The 21,081-nt window shown below is 54.7% G+C and overlaps 1 protein-coding gene across 2 annotated transcripts in view; it reads right to left on the bottom strand.

Moving 5' to 3' along the window:
• Positions 1 to 19,574, bottom strand: part of Mgat5b (alpha-1,6-mannosylglycoprotein 6-beta-N-acetylglucosaminyltransferase B) — a 61,520-nt gene extending 41,946 nt beyond the window's left edge. For both annotated transcript variants that reach the window (XM_027425561.2, XM_035448326.1), the window contains exons 1-3: positions 19,507 to 19,574; positions 15,794 to 15,906; positions 8,412 to 8,559 (exon numbers count right to left, since the gene is read on the bottom strand). In XM_027425561.2, the coding sequence (XP_027281362.1) occupies positions 8,412 to 8,559; positions 15,794 to 15,906; positions 19,507 to 19,574 (329 nt within the window). The remainder of the gene's footprint in view (positions 1 to 8,411; positions 8,560 to 15,793; positions 15,907 to 19,506) is intronic.
• Between the last annotated feature and the right edge of the window lie 1,507 nt (positions 19,575 to 21,081).

The raw sequence follows: 21,081 nt of genomic DNA, 5'->3' as shown, positions 1-21,081 counted from the left end.
CACGCTTCTCTTCCCTATTTAAACAGACACCCTATCCCTAAGAGGAAGTGGTGTAGGCTCAGCTGAGAAAAACTGAACTTTTTGAAGGATTCAGCATTTCTCCTACAATAAGCGGTTTTTGCATAAAATATATCGCCAGCATGGGTTTTAAATAGCACCATGGCATCTGTTGGACTTAACAAGTTCAAGTCGTTCAAAACAAAATCACTCGGCGTCACTATTATTAAACTGGACTTACCATTCACACAGCACTTTCTATTTTCAAATAATAGACAATTAGGGTTCTCACGCTGAGACACTTTTCCACAAAAGGCAGTAAAAGCAGAGTCTCAGGCCTCAGAACCCAGATCTGTGACTTGGGAAATGCCCAGGTAGACAGGAAGGAGGGGCTGAGGTCCGATCAATAGCATGCTGGGCTCATATACACAAAGCCTGGGTTTGACCCCTAAATACCACATGAACTGGGCCCAGGGATGTGGCTGTAACTAATGCTTGGGAGGTGGAGGCAGGAGATCAGAGATGAGAGAGAGAGAGAGAGAGAGAGAGAGAGAGAGAGAGAGAGAGAGAGACAGAGAGAGAGACAGAGAGAGACAGAGAGACAGAGAGAGAGAGAGAGAGAGAGAGAGAGAGAGAGAGAGAGAACTTCTCATCCCTACAAGAAGGAGGTGCTACAAAGTAGATTTGAGACAGACAGGAATGTACCATGTCACTCAGGAGGGACCTCACTCAGTAAGGCCTGGGCTGAAAAAAAAAAGGTCAGGTGGTACAAACTGAAGCCTTTGAGGTGCAACCACCCCCAATGCAGGTGGCAAAAGCCAAAACTGTTCTGAAGAGTTTCCTTGGCAACAACCATGCTGTTCCCACAGGGCCATCAATCAGCAGGACGTCCTCCAGCTGGGGCAGTGACCATGAGCCCTTTGATCCCAGTGGTAATTACACATTTCATCTCCTTCTCTTTCCCTCTTTAGGTGTTTCCATGGAAAGAGATCCAAGTGTGAGCCCTCACTAACCTGGGCAGGTGGGCACCAGAAAAGCAGTATGGGCAGGGAGGGGCAGGGACCGGAGACCTCAACAGTCACCCTGGTGGGATTCCACTGCCCGGGTGCCTTTCTTAGGACCCATTCCGCCTGACCTAGAATCCCAGGCTCTTCACCCCCGACAAAGTGGCAGTTACACTGCGGCACTGGCTCTCCTGTGGAGGCGAAGCAGGCCTGGTTTGGCCCCTTCAGCTCTGTGATCAGAAGCGGTCCTTGCTCTGTCGTCTGTAGCCTGGACACCTTCATTGTTGGGTGAAAATGAAGCTCACCAGAGTTCTGGGGGAGGGGAGTGTCACCTTGCCTATGGCCACTCAGTCATCACCCCCTCACTTTTATTGATTCTAAAACAGAGTCCACTGAGTCTACAACGTGCTACTGGGACCCAGGGCCACCTTGCATGTGGTCCTGGCTGGAAAAGGCCAGATACCCTCAGACTTCTCTTCTAGTGACAGTGCCTGGTGGTGACCTGTGACAATGACTCTGAGTGGTGATGGTGAGAGGGGCCACAGATTCCCATACTGATAATGCCCAAACCTGTTGCAGTGTCTCCCTGTGACCTCGAGACGTTGCTCAGGGCCTGGGTGCCTGCGAAACTATACAGAGACACACACACACATACACACACACACACACACACACACACACACACACACACTGTGGGTGGGAAGTGTGTTCTGTGTCTCCCTCATCTCACAGGCTCTACGGGACATGGGACATCCCTGTGTAGTGTGCCTTTCCCTCCTGTGCTCTTCTGTCTCCGCTCACCCCAGCCTCATCCCCTGATGAGGGGGGTCTGGAGGGTGCAAACAGACGGTATGAGCTTGACCTGCCCCTTGCTCAGTGGGAAGAGAATGGACAGTTCACCCCGATACCTCAAAAGAGCTCATCAGCTTGGCAAGCTCTAGAGTCGCCCAGGAGACAAACTTGCGGGCATGACACAGAGGGAGTCTGGGTTAACTGAGGCGGACGATCCACCTGGAGTAGGCGGTACCACTGCATGGGCTGAGGTCGTCTCTGAATAAAAGGCACACAGCGAGTCTCCCTCTCAGCTGTGGACTCAATGTGACCAGTGGCCTTACCCACCCGAGACCACACCTCTTCCCATGCCATGATCGACAGCACCCTCAAACTGTGAGCCAAAATAAGCCCTTTGTTCCTTAAATTGCTTTTGTCAGGTATTTTGCCACAGTGATGAGACTCTAATATAATGGATGATTGTTGGCCATTGTCAGGTCTGTTTCACTCTGAGGACTTCCTGAGAGGCCTGAGGCACTGCCTGAACACAGCCTAGAAGACACAGCAGGAAGGACCTAGGGCCACCTGGGCCTCCTGGCCCAATCCCTCCTCTGCTGCCTACTGGCCCCAGGGCCTTGCCTGCTCTCATACCCTGACTTTGGCTCCTTACAGATTACCTTGAACTTGCCCTCTCCTCACCCTGACCCACTGAAGGCCTGTTCCTCAGGTGGTCTAGCTGGCTGCTGACATCACCACTCTCCCATAGTCCCTCCCTGACAGCCTGGTCCCTCTCCAGACCTAAAGAAGACCAGCCATGGGTGATCTACCAAAATGCCTTCCTGTCAGCCAGCCTTGTGTCAAACCCAGAGCCTCGCCCAGCACAGGACCTGAAAAAAATGGGACCCATCTTGTAAAATCCAGATTGATGTCATCCTAAGAGAAGCTTGCCCAGTTGCGCTCACACAGTCCCCAGGAGGCTGACCTCCCAGCTTCATTTTCCCCAAACATGAATAAGCCAGCTGGTGGTGGCACTCGCCTTTGATCCCAGCACTGGGGAAGCAGAGGCAGGTGGATATCTGAGGGTGAGGCCAGCCTGGTCTACAAAGTGAGTGAGTTCCAGGACAGCCAGGACTACACAGAGAAACCCTGTCTCAAAAAACCAATGCTGATGTAATCCCAGGTGGATCTCTGTGAGCTTGAGACCTGCCTGATCTATTAAGCGAGTTCCAGGATAGCCAGGGCCGTTACACAGCGAAACCCTGTCTCGGGAAAAAAAGAAAGGAAGAAAGAAAGAAAGAAAGGAAGGAAGGAAGGAAGGAAGGAAGGAAGGAAGGAAGGAAGGAAGGAAGGAAGAGAAGAATGTTGACGCTTGAGTTCCTGTACTGAGTTCTCCACAATTACTCTATGGTGCTGTTTATACACCCAGAACCTGCTTTCCCACCTAACACTCAGATCCCAGCATTTAAGAATGGCCATGGTGGCTCACACCTATAACCCTTAAAACTGTCCTTTCCAAGTGCCAAGCAGGTAACCCTTCCCCCAGGGTCATCTCAGATGGGCTCAGGTGCTGCAGCCTACAGCCCATGGGCCGGGATGGGCACAGGGTGTGTGGCTGCTGAGGTGGTGGTCTGTCTGTAATTACTTCCAGCCAGTCCCTCACTGATTTTCGTGCCCCCCTCCCCAACTCCAGAACCCCCAGCCCAGACTCTACATACCCAGGGAACAGTCAACAGACAGATGTACTTGAACGCGGCCAGCCGCCGACTTCAGAGCTATCGCCACAGCAAAGAAGCCTGATGGGAAATTCAAAGATCATAGCTATCTGGCTGTAGGATGCATAACACAGTGGTGTTTGCCTCAGAGCTGCCTTCCTAATTATGTTTTCCTAGGCTAAAATAGCAAATTTGCTTTCCCCAAGGACACCCAGCCACAGCGGAAGGCAAGGCAGCTCAGAAGCTTCAAGAAGCTTCCAGAAGGACAGAAGGACAGCCCAGACAATTCTGAAGTGGGGATCCAAGGGCAGGTGACAACATTGGCTAGCGGAGGTGGGAGGGCTTCTGCAGGGTGCCCCTGTGGCTCTGGCTGGTTAACCCCAGGGTGGCTGGGTGGGATAGGGCTGGTGTATGTGAGCACCCAGACTCCCATGAGCCCTGGCACACCCCCACCTCTCTCCCTGTGTCCCAAAGCCACAGTGTCCCTGCAATTTATAGCTCTGCCTGTGGAGTTTGATGGGCTCCGCTGGTCATGATGGATGGCTGCTATTTCCCCAGACAGAGCTTGGAGGTGGTGCATGCTCCCCCACCCGCAGGGCTCCCTCCTTCCCCGGGAGCAGATGAAGGGCAAGGAGTGGAGGGAGGGGCAGGCCAGCCCTGGGGAGCCAGAGTCAGTGAATGTGCAGTTTTCCACCAAGCTGGGTCCCTGGACCCTTAACAGTGCTGCTCATTGAGCAAGGGCCATGCGGGGTGGGGGGGGGGGGCTCTGTCCCCTGAAAAACACACCTGTGGCCTGAGGTTATTCTTGAGCCTAGACAGAAGGTGGAGCTGAGCCACAGACAGGGACAGAGACTAGGCCTGACACAAGGGTGATGGCAGTCCATACAGAAGAGAAAATAGTTTCATGTTGACTCGAGGAAGCTAGACACCTTAGCCCCCTTGCCGTCTCTTTCCCAGCAGCCTTCTGCTTCTGCTCTTGCCAATGTATAATCCATTTTTTACACAGCAGTCAGAGATATATTTTTAAATAAATCCATTCAACCCTGCATCTCAGCACACACAGACAAAAATTAAATTTAAATTTGAAACCCCAGGCTGGTGACATGGCTCAGCAGGCAAAGGCATCCCTACCCCCAGTCCCGACAGCCTAAATGAGATCTTGAGTTGAACCTGGTGGAGGGAGAGAACTGACTCCCACAAGTTACCCTCTGACCTTCACACATGTGCCATGGCACCTGTACACACACACTGTGCGCGCAACACAGATAAATTAAAAATAAAAATAAATTTAAAAAAGAAAAATAAGTAAATCCAATCAGGTGTGGTGGTGCATACCCATAATCCCCAAACTCCGAAGACGGAGACAGGAGGATCAGACGTTCAAGGTGACCCTCAGGTGAGCATCAAGTTCAAGGCTACACTGAACTGCATGAGACCCTGTCTCAAAACACCCAAACTGTGGGCTCAATGAATAATAAAACACCTGCTGCACAGCCATGAGAACTGGGGTTGGATCTCCAGAACCTATGTAAAATCTAGGCAGGTGTGTCGGCCCCCGGCAATCCCAGCACAGGGGAATCAGAAAGGGATCCGTGAGGCTAGCTGGCTAGGTAGACTAGAGGGATCGGGAAGCTCCAGGTTCAGTGACACACCCTGCCTCAATAAATAAAGCAGAAAGCAACCAAAAGAGGCACACTGAGGCCTCCACATGTACTCACACATTCATGCACCCACACCCACACACACACACACACACACACACACACACACACGTGCAACCACCCATACACGTGCAAACACACACTCGTGCGTGCACACCACATACACAAGCAAAAATCAGAGCAAAACACATAAATAAGTAACTCATGAACAGCTACTCAGGACTCTTCAGAACAGTGTCCGATGGCTGACACAGCCCCACGTGGCCTCTGCCTCTTTAGGCCTCCCCCTTACTCACCACACTCTGCCCTATCAGCCGCCATATTGCCTCTCTCCTTCACCACACCAACCCCAGGGCCTTTGCACTTACTGCTCTCTCTTACACCCCTCCTCCCGGCTCCATGTCTGCCTCCCTTGTCACCTGTATTACTCACTACCCCTCTTACAATCCTTTGGAGCCTGTGCCGGAGTCTGAGATGACCTCATGTGCTCCTTACAGGTATCACCAGCCTCCCACGCAGGCCTTTACATAGCTCCTTACTTTGCCTCTTGGTAGCCCCAATATCCAGCTCTCTCCTTTATTCTGTTTGATGCTAAATCCCAAGTGGATCAGCTCTGAGTAGGGAACCAGAGCCAAGGAGGCAGAGCTCCCTGCAGTGGGGGAAGAGGAAAGAGCTCCCTCTGGGATCACAGCTCTGTGGCAGGCACGGCCCAGGATGCCTGCCTGAAGCCCTGGTCCCAGCACTGTAATGTTAATAAAACATTTTCTAAACCAGAGCACAGGGGCCAGGGAGTGGCTCAGCCGGTACATACTCAAAGCCCTGGGTTCCACCCCCAGCACCAAGTGGTGCAGGTCTATAATCCCAGTACTCGGGAGGTAGAGGCAGAAGGATCGTAGAAGTTCAGGGCCATTCCTTTTTTTTTTTTTTTTTTTTTTTTTGTTTTTTTTTTTTTTTTTTTTTTTTTTTTTGGTTTTTCAAGACAGGGTTTCTCTGTGGTTTTGGAGGCTGTCCTGGAACTAGCTCTTGTAGACCAGGGTGGTCTCGAGCTCACAGAGATCCACCTGCCTCTGCCTCCCGAGTGCTGGAATTAAAGGTGTGCGCCACCACCACCTGGCTGTTCAGGGCCATTCTTTTTTTTTTTTTTTTTTTTTAAGATTTTATTTATTTATTATGTATACAGTCTTGTCCCTGCATGCCAGCAGAGGGCACCAGATCTCATTCAGGGTGGTTGTGAGCCACCATGTGGCTGCTGGGAATTGAACTCAGGACCTCTGGAAAAACAGTCAGTGCTGAGCCATCTCTCCAGCCCCCAGGGCCATTCTTAACTACAGACTGAGTTTAAAGCTTGCCTGGGCAACATGAGACCATGTCTCAAGAGAGAGAGAGAGAGAGAGAGAGAGAGAGAGAGAGAGAGAGAGAGAGGAAAAGAAAACTTTCAAAACAGAGTGCAAACTAAGAAAAGATTTTCTTTCCTAGTTTGTAAATCCACAAATATGAAAAGTCCCACAAAGGGGGAAAGACGGCTCACTGTGTAAAGCACTTTGCCAAGCATGAGGACCAGAGCTGGATCCCAAGAGCCACGCGGTGGAAGAAGGGAGCTGACTGTGTGCCATGGCGTGCATTAAATGTTCAGTCCCCAGTGTCAGCAACGAACCAAACCTGAGCTACACATGGTGGACCACAGAGGGATGGCTGGCAGAGAGGAGCATCAGGGTTCGGAAGGTGAGCCATGGGGCCTGGCCTAGTGCCTCCCAGGGGTACAACTTTGGCTGCATCTGAACATCTGTGCCTCAGTTTCCCCTAATACATCCTGTACAGTTCTTGCCGGGTTGATGTGTGATTGTGCTAGACGTGATCCCATGAGAAGGACACAAAATATCCAGTGTTCTATAGTTAAATGTCCCCTCAGCGTGTGGCTGACAGTGCCCATCTGGGTACCCGGGGCATTTTTGTTCAACTGGCCAGGTCAGTTTGGGGGTGACCCAGGACCAGCAATCCGGAACAGCAAGCCAACCCACAGAAGCATACTGTGTCCCTCTTCACTCACAGGGGACCACTAACAACTCCCCTGCCCCAGCGCTCAGTAGGCTGAAGGAGGAAGATCGTAGGTTCAAGGCCATCCTGGGCCAGCCAGCACATCACACACACACACACACACACACACACACTCACACACTCACGCACGCACGCACGCACGCACGCACGCACGCACACACGCTCACACACACTCACACACACACTCACTCACACGCACACTCACACACACACGCACACACGCTCACACACACACACACTCACACACACTCACACACTCACACACTCACTCTCACACACACACACTCACACACACTCACTCACACACACTCTCACACACTCACACACTCACACACTCACTCACACACACACTCACACACACTCACACACTCACACACACATACACACTCACACACACTCACTCACACACACACTCACACACACTCACTCACACGCACTCACACACACATACACACACTCACACATACTCACATGCACTCACACACACATACACACACTCACACACACTCACACACACACACACACGCACACGAGCACACACACACACACACACACACACACACATTTCTAAGGAGTATGATAAGTGTGTGTAAAGGATACAATGGGAAAACTCAGTACTAAGTGTGAACGGCTTGTCTCCAGGGAGAAGCTGTAGGGCCTTTGGTTTTCACCTACGGTATTTAGTGAGGACAGAAGACAGTCTACAGCTGAGACAAGACGCTAATGCTTGTTGAGTCTGGGAGGGAGAAGCCTGCATTCTGATGTGGTTTTTACCTTTTGTGTGTGTGGGGGGGTTGATGGTGGAGGGGGTGAGAGAATCAAATGCCTGCACGCTGTGTGTGTATGCAGAGCCGCAAGTCTGGGTCCTGCTCCACCATTCTCTGCCACCATATTCCCTGGAAACAGGGCCTCTCACTGAGCCTGGAGCTAGGCCAGAGCCCCAGAGGTCTTCCTGATCTCCCACAGCAGCACAGCCAGACCCAGGTTTTACACAGGTGCTGGGGATTTGAACTCACGTCCTTACGCTTGAGTGGCAAGGGGTTTTACACGCAGAGCCATCTCCCCAGGCCTGGTTTTTGCAATCTTGAAGTTTTTCTAGTTTACCAGAAAGGGGACCTTGGTTGAGCTCTATAGGTACATTTGAGGCTATGCCGGAGCCCCCAGGACCCAGGGGCACCCCTAGCTCCGTGCCCTGCCCCACCTCTCCTCACCTGTCTGCAGCTACGTGCGCAACGCTGGCTGTGCGGTGCAGCTCACTGCTATTCTCCAACCTGGCCAGCACGTCCATGCGCTTTACCATCAGCTCCAGCAGGTCACTCATCTTGCGGAGGGCGCCACGGGATTCGGAGCCACCTGGCACTGTGGACAGAGTGTGGGCATGGTCAGGGGCAGTCACACCCCAGCCCCACCTCCATCTTCCCAGGCCACCTCATAGGAGGGGACAGCAGAGTGTGCCTCCTGCCTATTCTCCCCGCAGGGACCCCTTTACCTTGCTTGTGGAAGTGTCAATCTGTTGGGCTAACCTGCCCCTTCCCCACTGGGTAAGCTGAAGGACTTTTTCTATCTCTCTGGCCTCTGGATTGTGGAATGTACAATGAAACTCCAGGTGTAGCCTCTGGAGTGCTCTGGGCATCAAGGGTCTGTGAATTCCAAGAAGGCCCCAGTAGAAGGGGAGGCCTGGAGCCCCGTGCCTTGCATGAGCCAGGACTCCCCAGGCAGGTTTCTGTAAGAATAGCATTGTGCACTGATTGAGGTTCTGGGCCTGGGGTTCTGGAACCTTCACTGTGCTTGCCTCCTGTGTGACTGACTCTGACACTGGGTCCTCCTGTGTTCTGGCGTCCAGTGTGCTGTTCCTGGTCCCACCCATGCCTGGCCTGAAGCCCTTCCCATCCAACTTCCTTGAACCTCTCTAGAAAATGACAGTGCTATTGTCCTGAGCCTCAGGCTCCTCCAGGGTGAGTCCCTCACCCCCTGCCTGAGTGAAAGTGAGGCACGCAGCGCACTAAGATCCCCACAACTCCCCAAGTTTCCGGGTGTCTCTCTTCTGGTCCTTCCACCATCAGCTGTGTATGCCCCGTGTGAGACTGTCTTGCCGAATGAAGAACCTTAGGCTTAGAAGCGTCTTACAGTAAAAACATCCCTAACTCAAGGCAAGGATATCAAGGCCTGCCTGCAGCCCAGCACCCTGCAGAGGCAGCAAGAGCCACTGAGAACAAGAGGAAGAAGAAAGAGAGAGGCAAGGGAAGCAGCTAGATGGCGACGAGCCGATGAACCAGTGCAGGGCAGGGAGGGACAGAGCCGCTGTGGCTGTTCAGGACTATCCAGGCTACCCGGGACCCATCCCCTCTTCACTTTTCTGCCAGGCCCAGACACTGCCTGCTTCCCCAAACTGACACAGGACCCCTCAGGCTGGGCTTCCCTGCCAGCAGAGCCTGCAGTCAGAGGGAAGCCACAAGAACCAGGAGGGATCTCTCACAGCATCGCCTGGGAACTAGCAGCCAGGCATCTGCTGCTAAAATCCCTCCTCAGAGGGAGACTAAAACAATATCTACCCTTTCTCTTAAGATCCCCATCACAAACGGAGGCGTGGTTCCACCAAAGTTCACTATGGTGGGGGGACCAATGTTTCCTAGGCTTCCTTACAGAGCACAGGTGAGGGGTTACTACAAGGATATGGACGCTCCTCCCTCATTGGCCAGCCTGGAAAGCCTTTACCCAGCAGGGGTGAGGACTTGCTGCATAGAGGGAGCCTTCCTCTTAACTCCCCCTACCTACTCTAGTTCCACCCCCCCCCCAGGCAGAGTTACACACAGCATGTGGTAGGGAGAAGCTGGACACTCGGTGAGGTGTCATGACCCTCCTCACCCCTCACGAGGATGAAAACAGTCAGCAAGCCCAGCTGGGTGCACACAGCTGAACTCCCAAGATGACAGACACTCAAGAGGCATGAGAGACAGAGGATGTGTCCTCAGTGGAAAGAGAAGGACAAAGGAGAGGGAGATGTTCTAGGAGTCACATCGGATGGTGGAGACAGATGGGGGGGAGGGGGGGCAAAGGAAGGAAGAGAGGGGACGGGGAGGGAGAGGAAATGGATCCGTCAGCCCCTCAGCAAGGGAAACAGCAAAGGGCCTTCCTAGTCCAAGAAGGTGACCTTTGTTTTGGTATTTTCGTGTAGTATTAAACGACTAAGCCCAAGCCAGGTGGTGGCGGCGAACACCTGGGTGGCAGAGGCAGGGGGATATCTGAGTTTGAGGCCAGACTTGTCTATAGAGCGAGTTCCAAGACAACTGAGGCCACCCAGATAAACCTATCTCAGAGAGAGAGACAGACAGAGAGAGAGAGAAGAGAGAGGGAGGGAGAAGAGAGCCTAGAGCCTCAGGCATCATGCCGGGCCAATGCCCCACCACTGAGCTACACACCCAGTTCTCAAGTGTGCTCCTCTAAAATAAGTCAGCCTGGGGAAATCCCACAACAGCCTCAGATAAATCAACCTGAGTTTCCTCATCACTGTACCCATCCCCTGCCACTCATACACAATCTGTGAGTCGGGCAATTAGTCCCCTCAACAAGACAGAAACAGCAGCCTCCATCCCAGCCTCTCAGAGACCAGGGCAGCCATCACTCTGTCTCCTGACTGAGCCCAAACCCAGCACCCAGCATTCAGCTAGTGCTTGCAGCACCAAAGAGAAAGAAGAGGCGGGGGGGGGGGCATGACTTCAGCTCACAAGAGAAGGGAGAATGCAAGTTTTGACTTGACCGCTGTGCTGCAGAGCCCCAGAGGTACCATCTGTACCGTGGATGCCCGAGGGGTGTTGAGCTGCGCGGTGTACAGCCTGCTCAGCCTTCCTGGGCAACCCCGGGGGACCACAGTCCATAGCTTCATCTGTGGCAGCCCTTTTCCCAAGGGAGCAAGATGAGAAAGAAGAAAACTACAGCTAACCCCCCTAGGACTGGGACTTGCTTAGCCATGCACTGGACAGAGCACTCAGGCAGGAAGGGCCCCCAGAGCCTGGCAGCAGCTCGGCAGGAGCACATCCATGCCTTCCTTGACTTCACTGGAGGTGAGTTCTGTGCTTCCTGGAGAGATCCACCCATCCGCCCACCCCCACCCCACCCCACTTCCGCTGCCCTTCCCCTAGCCCAGCCCAGGCTTTCTTGGCGCTCCTCACTGCCTTCACCGCCATCACCGGCCCCGTCCACACTCCAGCACTACTATCCAGGCTGCCCAGGACAGCTTAGCAGAGTCTGGGAGTGAGGGGAGGGGGCGCCTGGGGCAGGCTGCAGGAAGAATTAAAGCATCGGCTGACTCCCGCCCTGCTCCAGCCCTGCTCTGCCATGGACCTAACCGGACCAGGTCGCTTCCTTCTCTGACTCAGTTTCTCCTTGGGGGGCGGGGGAGTCTGAAGACGCCAAGTTTAGTAGTTCTTTCCTCTTGTCACCTCCTTAGTGCCGATAGAAATTGGGATCCCAGGAGAGGAAGGGGAGGAAGGAAATCGAAAGGAAGGAAAAAGAGATGGGTCCCATGAAAGTAGAAATGAGGGGAATGGGTGAGTCCCTAAGAGCTGGCACTGGAGCCTCACACGGTTCCTCTGGCCGCTGGTGGGCCTGGGCACCAACACAGAGACGTGACTCTGCGTATTCACACAGAAAGACAGTTTCCTTGCACAGCTGAGAAGACTGGAGAAAGGGGGTCTAGAGACAGTGTAGAAGGTCTAAGGAGGACACAGGGAAAACCCTCTGCAGGAACGATCATGGCGTGTGTGTTGGGGGTGAGGTAGGGGGTCTTCTTGCCACCGTTGGAGGAGTCAGAATCTGTCTTCCATGCCTGGCAGTGGTCTGAAGTCCCTGCCCCATGACACCCACCCTCTTTGTCCTTGTGCGACTGATTACAACACACACACAGGCTTTTGGACAAGGGACTTGAGAAGAATGGGGTGTCCTTCCCAACAAGTCAGGGCCAGAAAGACAAAGGAGTCAGGAGAGGGGGCATGAGCTGGTTCCGTTGCTGAAGCAAGAAATCAGAGGAAGAAATGAACAGGGAAATATAGGTCATCCCCACACAAGACTCTCTGGAGACATTTGGGGGTCAGAGTCTACTCCTCACTGCAGGAATTAATAAGGAGCCAGCAGGAGGTGTGACCCCAAAACCAGAGGACTTAGGGACATGCAAGTGGCCACTGCCCAGGTTTCATTATGGCTTTGGCTGAGGAGAGAGACCCAATTTAGATGGCTCTCATGGCATTCTCCTGTTCCTAAACCAAGACAGCAAGATTGCTCCCGTTCCCGGGGCTCAGGAGTGACCCTCTCGTCCTGCAAAAGCTCCACCCTGCCTGAGAAGCTCTTGTTTTTGGTGAGGAGATACCTAAGGATAAAGCCAGACACAGGTACCCAGGAAGGGAGTGGGCCAGGAGGCAGGCCCTCCCCAAGTGACACACTCTCAGATGCCACCACTGGCCCCAGGACTATCAGCAAAGCAAGCTGACATACCCTCCCTGAGTCACTTTCCATTCCTGGCATTGACTGAATTGAAATGAAGTTACTATGAGGCCCCAACAGTAAGTCGGCTAATGCACATACTCCCCTCTGATTTCCATATAAATAAGGAAGGCTGGAATACTGCAGATATGAATAGACCCGGCACTTAGAGACGGGTGTGTTTTTATTGCCCCCTGAGGCCAGCTAGTCTATCTCCCCCCCTCCCAGAACCCTCTCTGTGGCTGTTTCTCCCATTCTTTTGTGTCTCCATCCCTCCCCTTTACCTTAATCAAGCCCCCACCTGCCAGAGAATAGAGCCCTCCCTGGCTCGTCCAGACTAGGTGTCTGGACAGCTGGGAAAATTCGCATATTTTGGCTCCTGTATAGCAGGCCCTGCTGAGGCAGTGAAGTGTGGGCTCTGGGCTACAGAGACCAGGACAGGCCCCCAGAGGCCCAATGAGGCTCTTCCACCTGTTACCCCTCCTTCCTCAAATCTATGGTCAGCCACCAAGAGCCATCCACAGAGCCTGGTGCACCCTCTACTCACTGTCTGGCCTGGGGCCTGCGTGGTTAGCAGAGCCAGGACACAGGCAATCATCTGAGGGCAGACACAGCAGCTGAGCCGGGACCCCCAGCCCCCATGTGCCCTAGAGAAGCTCCTGCCCATGTCTGCAAGGAAACTTGCTCAGGTCTGACTCCAGGAGGAGAAAGCAAGGACCTCCTCAGGAGCAGAGAGAGGAGGAACAGGACCAAAGGCAAGTCCCTCCCAAAGTGATCCCTACTCAGTGAGAGTTTTCTCAATCTCAGGAGACTGTGTCACACTGTGTCCTCAAACTGGACAGCTTTGTTATTCTGAAGTGTACACTGGCCCAGAGGAGGGGCCTCCCACAGCCACACCGGGGCTATAAAAACTGGCAGGAAACACCTATGAGAGAGCCAGAGGCTGAGCATGTTGCTCTTGGATCCAGCTGCGTGCACTGTGGGCGTGCTCTGTATCTCTGAGACTTCAGTTTAGAAATGGGAAGCACCTGCAGGTGTACACACGCACGCACGCACGCACGCGCGCGCGCACAACTCCAGTGTAACTACATGTATAACCTAGAAGTTTCTCTCCCTTCCCTGGTACAAGATGTAGGGCTTGAGCTAGACCCTTCCCAAATCAATGCCAGGCCAGGCCAGGGCAGGGACCATGAGGTGGGGGTGTAGTCTTGGCCCCAGCCCTTCGGGGGGAGAGACAAAAGAACCAGAGCCCAGGCACAATCTCCATTCCTGAAATGGCTTTATTCTCACCCAGAAGACTCCTGAGCTTCTGGAAAGTTCCGGAGGTCTAGGTTCTTGAAGCCCACACAGGTATGCCAACTTCTAAGGGCATTCCCAGGTGACAAGCATCTTTCTCGGTGCTGAGCCCCCAATCATCTATCCCCTGTCTCCTCCCCAGGGAGCCTTCACACCGCCCCCTCTTCTCCAGCCTCAACCCTTGAGCATCTCCTGTGCAGAGAGACCCACACACCTCATTGGTCCTCCTGCTCCCCTCAGCCCCACCCCTGCAGCACCCCCCCTTACACAGCATCCGCACTACATGAGCACGGAAACTACACTACAGTCACTGCTCGGGTCCCCTCTCCGAGTGTACTAACACAGCTCATGGCACCCTCGGGAGGCAGTGCCCCATCCTGCTTACCAGAAGGGGGCCCGAGGCTCAGATACTGAAGGGTCCCTGGAAGCCAGAGACAGGGTGTCGTGCTTGTCTGGAATAGCTGATGATGATAAGTATTTGCTGGCTTCTGAGGGCCTTTGCAAGTTTAGAGACTCGTGCTAAGCCAAGGAATGAGCTGCAGGATGGCTACCAGATGGCACAGTAAGCGCCACTCAGCCCACTTGAGCTGACAACCTTCGCCACTCAGTACTCATCACTGGGAACCATCAAGGAGGTGATCTCCAAGAGACTCTAGACAGGAGGGGATCTCACAACACCAACAGCTCCAGCAGCCCTGCCTGCCTCACTCACTCTCCCCGCCATGCCACGCTGCCGTACAGAGGAGGAAAGGCAGGGCCAAGGACCTTCAAGCTGTGTGACAGCAGCACGGTGCCAGGGGGTTTCTGCTCAATCCACACCTGAGAGGAATCCACACCTGAGAGGGTCTTTACTCCCCTGACCCCTCCGCTCTCCTTTCCTCTGTGACTTAAGAATTTGAGTGACACTACAAAGCTAGTGACTAGAGATGCAGACTGTCTGCTCCCCAAAGCCCACACTCTGCATCTCCACCCCATACCTAGCCAGCATCGTGCAGGCCAGGGACAGAGAAGGACCAGGTAAGACCAACGTCACAAGAGCTCAGACAGGAACCCCGTGAGCCCTTTGCAGGCCTGTCCCCTACCACAGCTCTGCTGGGGTCAAAGACGCAGAACGTACGATGTGGAACAATCTTTTTGTACCCCGAGAATATCTGTTGTTCTCATTGGTTTAATAAAGGGCTAAATGGCCAATCGCTAGGCAGATAGAAGTTAGGCGGGACATGAAAGCTCAGGGGAAGAAGGGCGGAGTCACAGGGAGTCTCAAGCCAGATGCAGAGGAAGCAGGAGACCAACATGCTGAAAAAAGGCACTGCCACGTGGCGTGGCAAAGCGCACATAACAAACATGGGTACTGCCACGTGGTGTGGCAAAGTGCAGATAGCAAACATGGGTTAATTTAACTTGTAAGAGCTAGTTAATAACAAGCCTAAGATATCAGCCAAGCACCTACAATTAATAAGAAGTCTCTGTGTGGTTATTTGGGAGAGGGCTGATGGGACAGAAAACCACGTCTACAAACATGGGTCTCAAAGGATGTTGCATTCAAAGACACCATCCCCAACACCCCAGCAACACAGGGGTCCCTTCTGGCACTTGGGAGATCCTCCTTCGAGGCCTGAGAATCCTGGTAGCAGTGACAGGGCCAGAGCCCAAGCAGCATGCATGTCACAGTGCAAGTTTGCACCCCCCACCCCGTTACACATTTACATATTCAGAGGCCAAGGTCCCAGAAAGCCTGCTACAGGGGCTGAGCGCAGAGGCATCTCCCCTTTGACTTAAGATCACTCATATTTCTTGTTGGCTCTCCTTGCCCTCAAGATACCTTCTGTGCGGATGGTGAAGGGTGAGTCCCCCAGGCGCCGGGCAGAGAACTGCCCTCCCAATGATGTCATCAGAAAGCAGAGAGTGAAGAAGCCGATGCCCAGGACAAACAGCCTGCAGGAGAGAGAAACAAGACAGGTCAGCAGGGCACACCAACAATCCAGTGCCCACTCCCAGCCAGGAAAGTCACGAGAGAACGGCAGGTGAAGTAGTTGCAGTGAGTCAGGAGTTCAAGGTCACCCTCAGCTACATAGCAAGTTCCAGTCCACCTTCTGCTAAATGAGCTCTCAAGCCAATGAAGAACGAGCAAGTAAGAGAGGGGAGCTGGGGCATGCACGGAAGAATCAGATCTGGGGCTTGAGCTCCCAGACCTGGGAGGCTCCCACCTCAATGGGACAGAGAAACTGACCACATGGGGGAAAAAAAACACAAACAAGAAGAGTGTGCACACAGGAAGAAACCTGAACAAGGCCAGACTCAGATAGGGCACGTTCACATGGAGTAGCACAGGGTGTGAACCAATTGCCAAGAACCATTAGGAATGACTGTTCTGGGGCTACGGATGTAGCTCAACAGTAGATTGCTTGCCTGGCATACACTAGACCCTTGGTTCAACCCCAGCACAAGAGATGGGGAGGGCAGGAGAGATGATATTAGAAATCTCCCTTCCTAGATGGGACCCTGGGACAGGGCAGGCCATCTGTTTTAGCCATCTCCCCAATGATTCTGGTCTACACTAACGTGAAAACCACTGGTACAAATGGAACAGTGAGACCCACCTGGTTCCCATCAATCACCTGGGCCACACTTGGCACTGTGTATACAACCTCCACCATCTGTCATGAGCTCACTTATCTGTGTCCTCATAGGGTGCCACATGCCCCCATCACTCTTAGGTGATAATATCTCAAGCACATCCCCTCCACCCCCTCTGTGCCCACTCTGCCCATGTCCTTCTCTGTCAGTCATGCTTGTCAACCTGCGCCACCGTGAGTCAGGACATCGTCTCACCCAGGGGTGGAGTGTCACACAAGTGTTCCTGCAGTCATGCAGGAAGGGAGAGCAGGCCAAAAACATGACATCATTCATTCTTTCAAAACATACTCATTTTCTAAGAGGTGCCAGACACTGGAGTAACCCAAAGTGACAGCAGGAATCTAGGCTAAGAGTCCTTGCCTCAAGCTCAGCAAGACCCAGTGCTCCATGCTGGTCATAAAAATGACTGAGCTGGCAGCCAGACCAGAGGGAAGGTAGAGGCAAAAGAGGTTTGAGACCCAAATTCAGAGGACTTGAAGAGCTGGCAGAGCTGCAAAGGTACCCTCCCTTCCCCCAGGTCAGAGTGAGGGGCCCTATATCCACACCTGATAGAGAGCCAGGATGACCGAGAAGAGCCCCCCAAAAGTCATGCCAGATGCTCCCACCTGCCCCGCCTCCAATCCTGGTGCCCGTTTGTGTCTTTCTGCAAGACTTGCTTTATACATTTTAATCTTCATTATTTTAAATTGGCAGTGTAGTGTTTAATTAAAATTTGGTCCATTACAGAAAACACATAATTGTGAAAGAAAAGGAGAAACACAACAAATTCTTAGCCCATATTTAAAGGAAGCTGTTACAGAGATTGAGTCAGAGATAGGGAGGACCTATACTCAGAGGTCCCAGTAGGACAGCCCCCGCAGGGACAACCAGGTTCCTGATTTGTGGGAGAGCCTGGTGAGCTACAGTAGGACAGGTGGCACATGGAACACCTCTTACTTCAGAGGGACCTCATTGAATCCAAGCCCAGAATGGGGTTCAAAGCACACCCGGGGAGATCATGTGGGAGCCCCACTATTCTCCTCCCATGCTGCTGACATGGGGTTGAATTTAGGACTGGAGACAGGGATGCTTGCCATGGAAAAGGTGAGACCCCAATCTGTTGCCTTGGCATTTCTCTCTCTACCAGTTACCACAGCTGGGGCCCAGCCCCCCCCCCAAGCATTTGGTGGTCATTTATAGTGGGTTCAATGGTCTCATCCATTCATATATCCATCCAAGTGACATCTCGGGGATATGCACAAAATAAAGGCCCTGCCCCGAGCTCTGCTCTAGAAGCATCCCCAGAGCTCCCCTGGGGATAAACCAAGTTAGGGTGATGTAACCAGAGGGTTGCCCCTGGCATCTAGTCTAAAGGCCTGAGGGGGACACGGAGAAGACTGGTAGCTGTGGGTCCCCACCATCCTAGACAGACCAGGAGCAGAACTTGTAAGGCTGGAAGGGGTTTGTGGTTGCACTGGGAATCCCGCCTCAAGGAAAGGCACACAGAGGAGGGAAACCCAGCTCAGGGATGAGGGCGCTGTCCGTGGTGCTGGAGATGGCTGCCTGCAACCATCACACCAGGAACCTTCAGGAGCCGGATACAGTGCTGATTTGGGATTTGAGACCAGCAAGTACCCTCTTAAGCTGCCCAGCAGGTCAGGATTCCAGGGTCTCTCTGGAGAAGCCAGAGTCTTTCCAGAGATGCTTCTTGGCGACCTGGTTCCCATGGGGCACCTTAGGCCAGGGATTTCTGAGACACTCTCCAAATAACCCTCTGAAAGCCTTGCCCACAGCTCTCTGGTTCTGCAGCCTTTGCATTCACATAGACAACTGTCCCCAGAGGTTGTCATCTCAGGCCCCAAACTGCCCAGCATGCTGATGGCAACAGCCAGGTGGGCCATGTCTCCCCATCTCCAACCCAGCTGGGCACAGAGGAATGTCTGGAGGCACCCGGGGATCAGCCCAGAGCCTGGAGGGAAAGCCTGCACATGCCTCAAGGTTTATGACCAGACTTCACTTGTGGCCTAGTCACACCCCACTACTGTGACCACCTCTCTCTAGGTCATCTGGGGCCCAGCTGCCAAGCAAGGCAACACTCCGGCGTGTGCCCCCCCCACACACACACACACGACCCTCTTCCCAGCCTGGCCTGAGGGCCTAGCTCTGCTGGACTCTGGGAGAAGGAAGCGGGGTCCCTTCCCTGGCCCAACAGGTCCTAGTGAGTCCCTCACAAACTAACGCCCCTGCCTGGCTAGGACTGCCCAGGGGAGGGAAACAGACTCGGTCAGTGCCCCATGTTCCTGCGCCTGTGTAGGCTGTTGACGATCTGGTCTGCATTTGGAAGCAAATCCCCAGCAGAAAGGGCCTTTACCCCAATCTTGGGGACCCTCCTGTCAGACACAGGCTCGTGCCCAACCAGAAGGGTGGGAAAGCAACAAGGGCGGGAAAAGGGGGCTGGACTAGGCAGAAAGGATGGGCGGGCCGACCTGGAAGGCGACAGGCGGGACAGCAGGGGTGCCTCCTAGGCACCCCACAGTAACTTCACGGCTCAGACGGGACCGACGTGAGGGGCAGGAAAGAGGCTTGCTGGCTGGGACCACTTTGGAAGCCAGGACCTCCTTGATTTAGGCGTTTTCTGACCCCATTTTGATCTATCCATGCCTAGTATCGCCCCGATCTTGATGAACTCAGGACAGATCCAGACCTGCACCACACACACACACACACACACACACACACACACACACAGTCCCATCTCCATCCGTTTCCCATCCCCAAGGCCCTCATCGAGGACAGACTCGTGAACCTCCCCGGCCACCCGGACTTGCAACCCCGGAGGGGATGGACCTCGCCCAGCTCCACCACGCTCCCCCTTGGGGAGGTCTTGATCTCCCCGCGCCAACCAGTAGAGAACTTTACCGAAAGGGTCTCAGGGTGACCAGGCATCTTCTGACCATTATCTTCCCATCCGGGTTGACTGCGATCATTGTTCAAACTTGTCTGGGCGAGAAGCCGCGGGCGAGGCCGGACGCACCGTCCTGGGCCCGGCTCCGGCCACCTCGGGAAACGCGAAGCCGCTGCGGGCCGCAGCCGAGGGTCGCAGCGCCGAGGGCGCGCGGGGCGCGATGGCTTCGCTGCTCTGCCACCGCACAGGGATGGGGGGGGGGATGGCGCGGCCTGGGCGCGTAGGGCAGGGGGGTTCGGCGAGGGCTCCCGGCCGGGCGGGCGGTCTCTGCGTCTCCGCCCTCCCCGCTTCACATTTTGGGGACGGAGAGGCGGCGCGCCCCCAGATCGCCGGCCGCGCGTCTGCCTGCTCAGGCTCGCTGGCTGGGCGGGACGGCGCCGCGGCGCGCAGACCGGCTTCCCGCGGCGGGCGCCCTCATCCCCGGGGCCCGCGCCCTCCGAGCCGGCTAGAGGCGGCCCCAGGCCCGCGCCCCCCGCCCCTCGCACCTCCCGGCCGCGCCGCTCGGCAGCCGCGCGCCCCCGCCGCGCCCATGGCTCCGGGGGAGGACGGCTGCGCGCACGCCTGCCCTCGCCTGCTCGCCCGCCCGCCCGCCCGCTCGCTCGCTCGATCTCTCGGCCACCGGCGCTCCGGGGTCCCGCGCGGCGCTATAGCCGGAGGCGCCGCATTGTTCCCGGTGAGGAGGCGGCCCGGGAGCCGCCTCGCGCTTCCTCGGCGCGTGGGCGCCACCTGGTGGCCGCGGCCCCGCCGCGCACCCTCCCCCGGCTGTGCGCGGAGGAGGCGGACACCAGCGCGGGAGCCACGGGCCGTGCGTGCGTGGCTGAGCCTCTCCCGCGGCCACGCAACTTCCCAGGGAATCCAGCAGCCGAGGCTGCTCCGGCAACTGCAAAGCCTAGGGGAGAAGGGCGCGGAGAGGGGACAGCTGTCCGTCCTGCGGGCACGAGCCGCCCCCAAGAGCTTCTTTCGGTACCTGCAGCCGCACCCCCGGTTCTCTCAGCAGCGCCCACCCATCCTCAGAAACTCCCCCGAGCCCTCCCACTTGTCACTGGTCTATAATAAGCTGGGTCTGTGGCATTCATGCCGCGAGCCAGGTCGTATCGTCAGCTGCGTGTCTGGGGTCTAGCCTCAGACCCTCTCCATCAGTGAGGAAGGAAGGGCTGGAGTTAACGGGACTTTCCACTACTGTACAACTGGTGACCAAAAAGCTCACCCGGGCCCTTTCAACTCCCAACCCCACGGCTTGAATTTTAGCCTTGTTGAGCCCTGTGCACACCCTTCCTGAATTTATTTGGGGTGGGTTCTGAGGCTCAGATTCAGGTTATCGGGCTTAACGACAGATTTCTTCACCCTCTAACCATTTTTACTGGCCTGTCACTTCATTCCTTAGCGTCAATGTGGCTTTGGCCTTGACAGCCAGGAATGACACCCAAGCTTGTGTCAGCTGGAAGCACGCAGACAAGAGGCATGATTTAGAGGCTTAGCAGAGACCCCACTGCCCTCAAACGTTTCCTTAGCCAGCCTGCTGGAGTGCC

This window comes from Cricetulus griseus, chromosome 7, assembly GCF_003668045.3.
Source record: "Cricetulus griseus strain 17A/GY chromosome 7, alternate assembly CriGri-PICRH-1.0, whole genome shotgun sequence".
Taxonomy (NCBI): Eukaryota; Metazoa; Chordata; class Mammalia; order Rodentia; family Cricetidae; genus Cricetulus; species Cricetulus griseus.
Note: the sequence above shows the minus strand (reverse complement) of the source record. Positions and strands in the feature narration are given on the sequence as shown.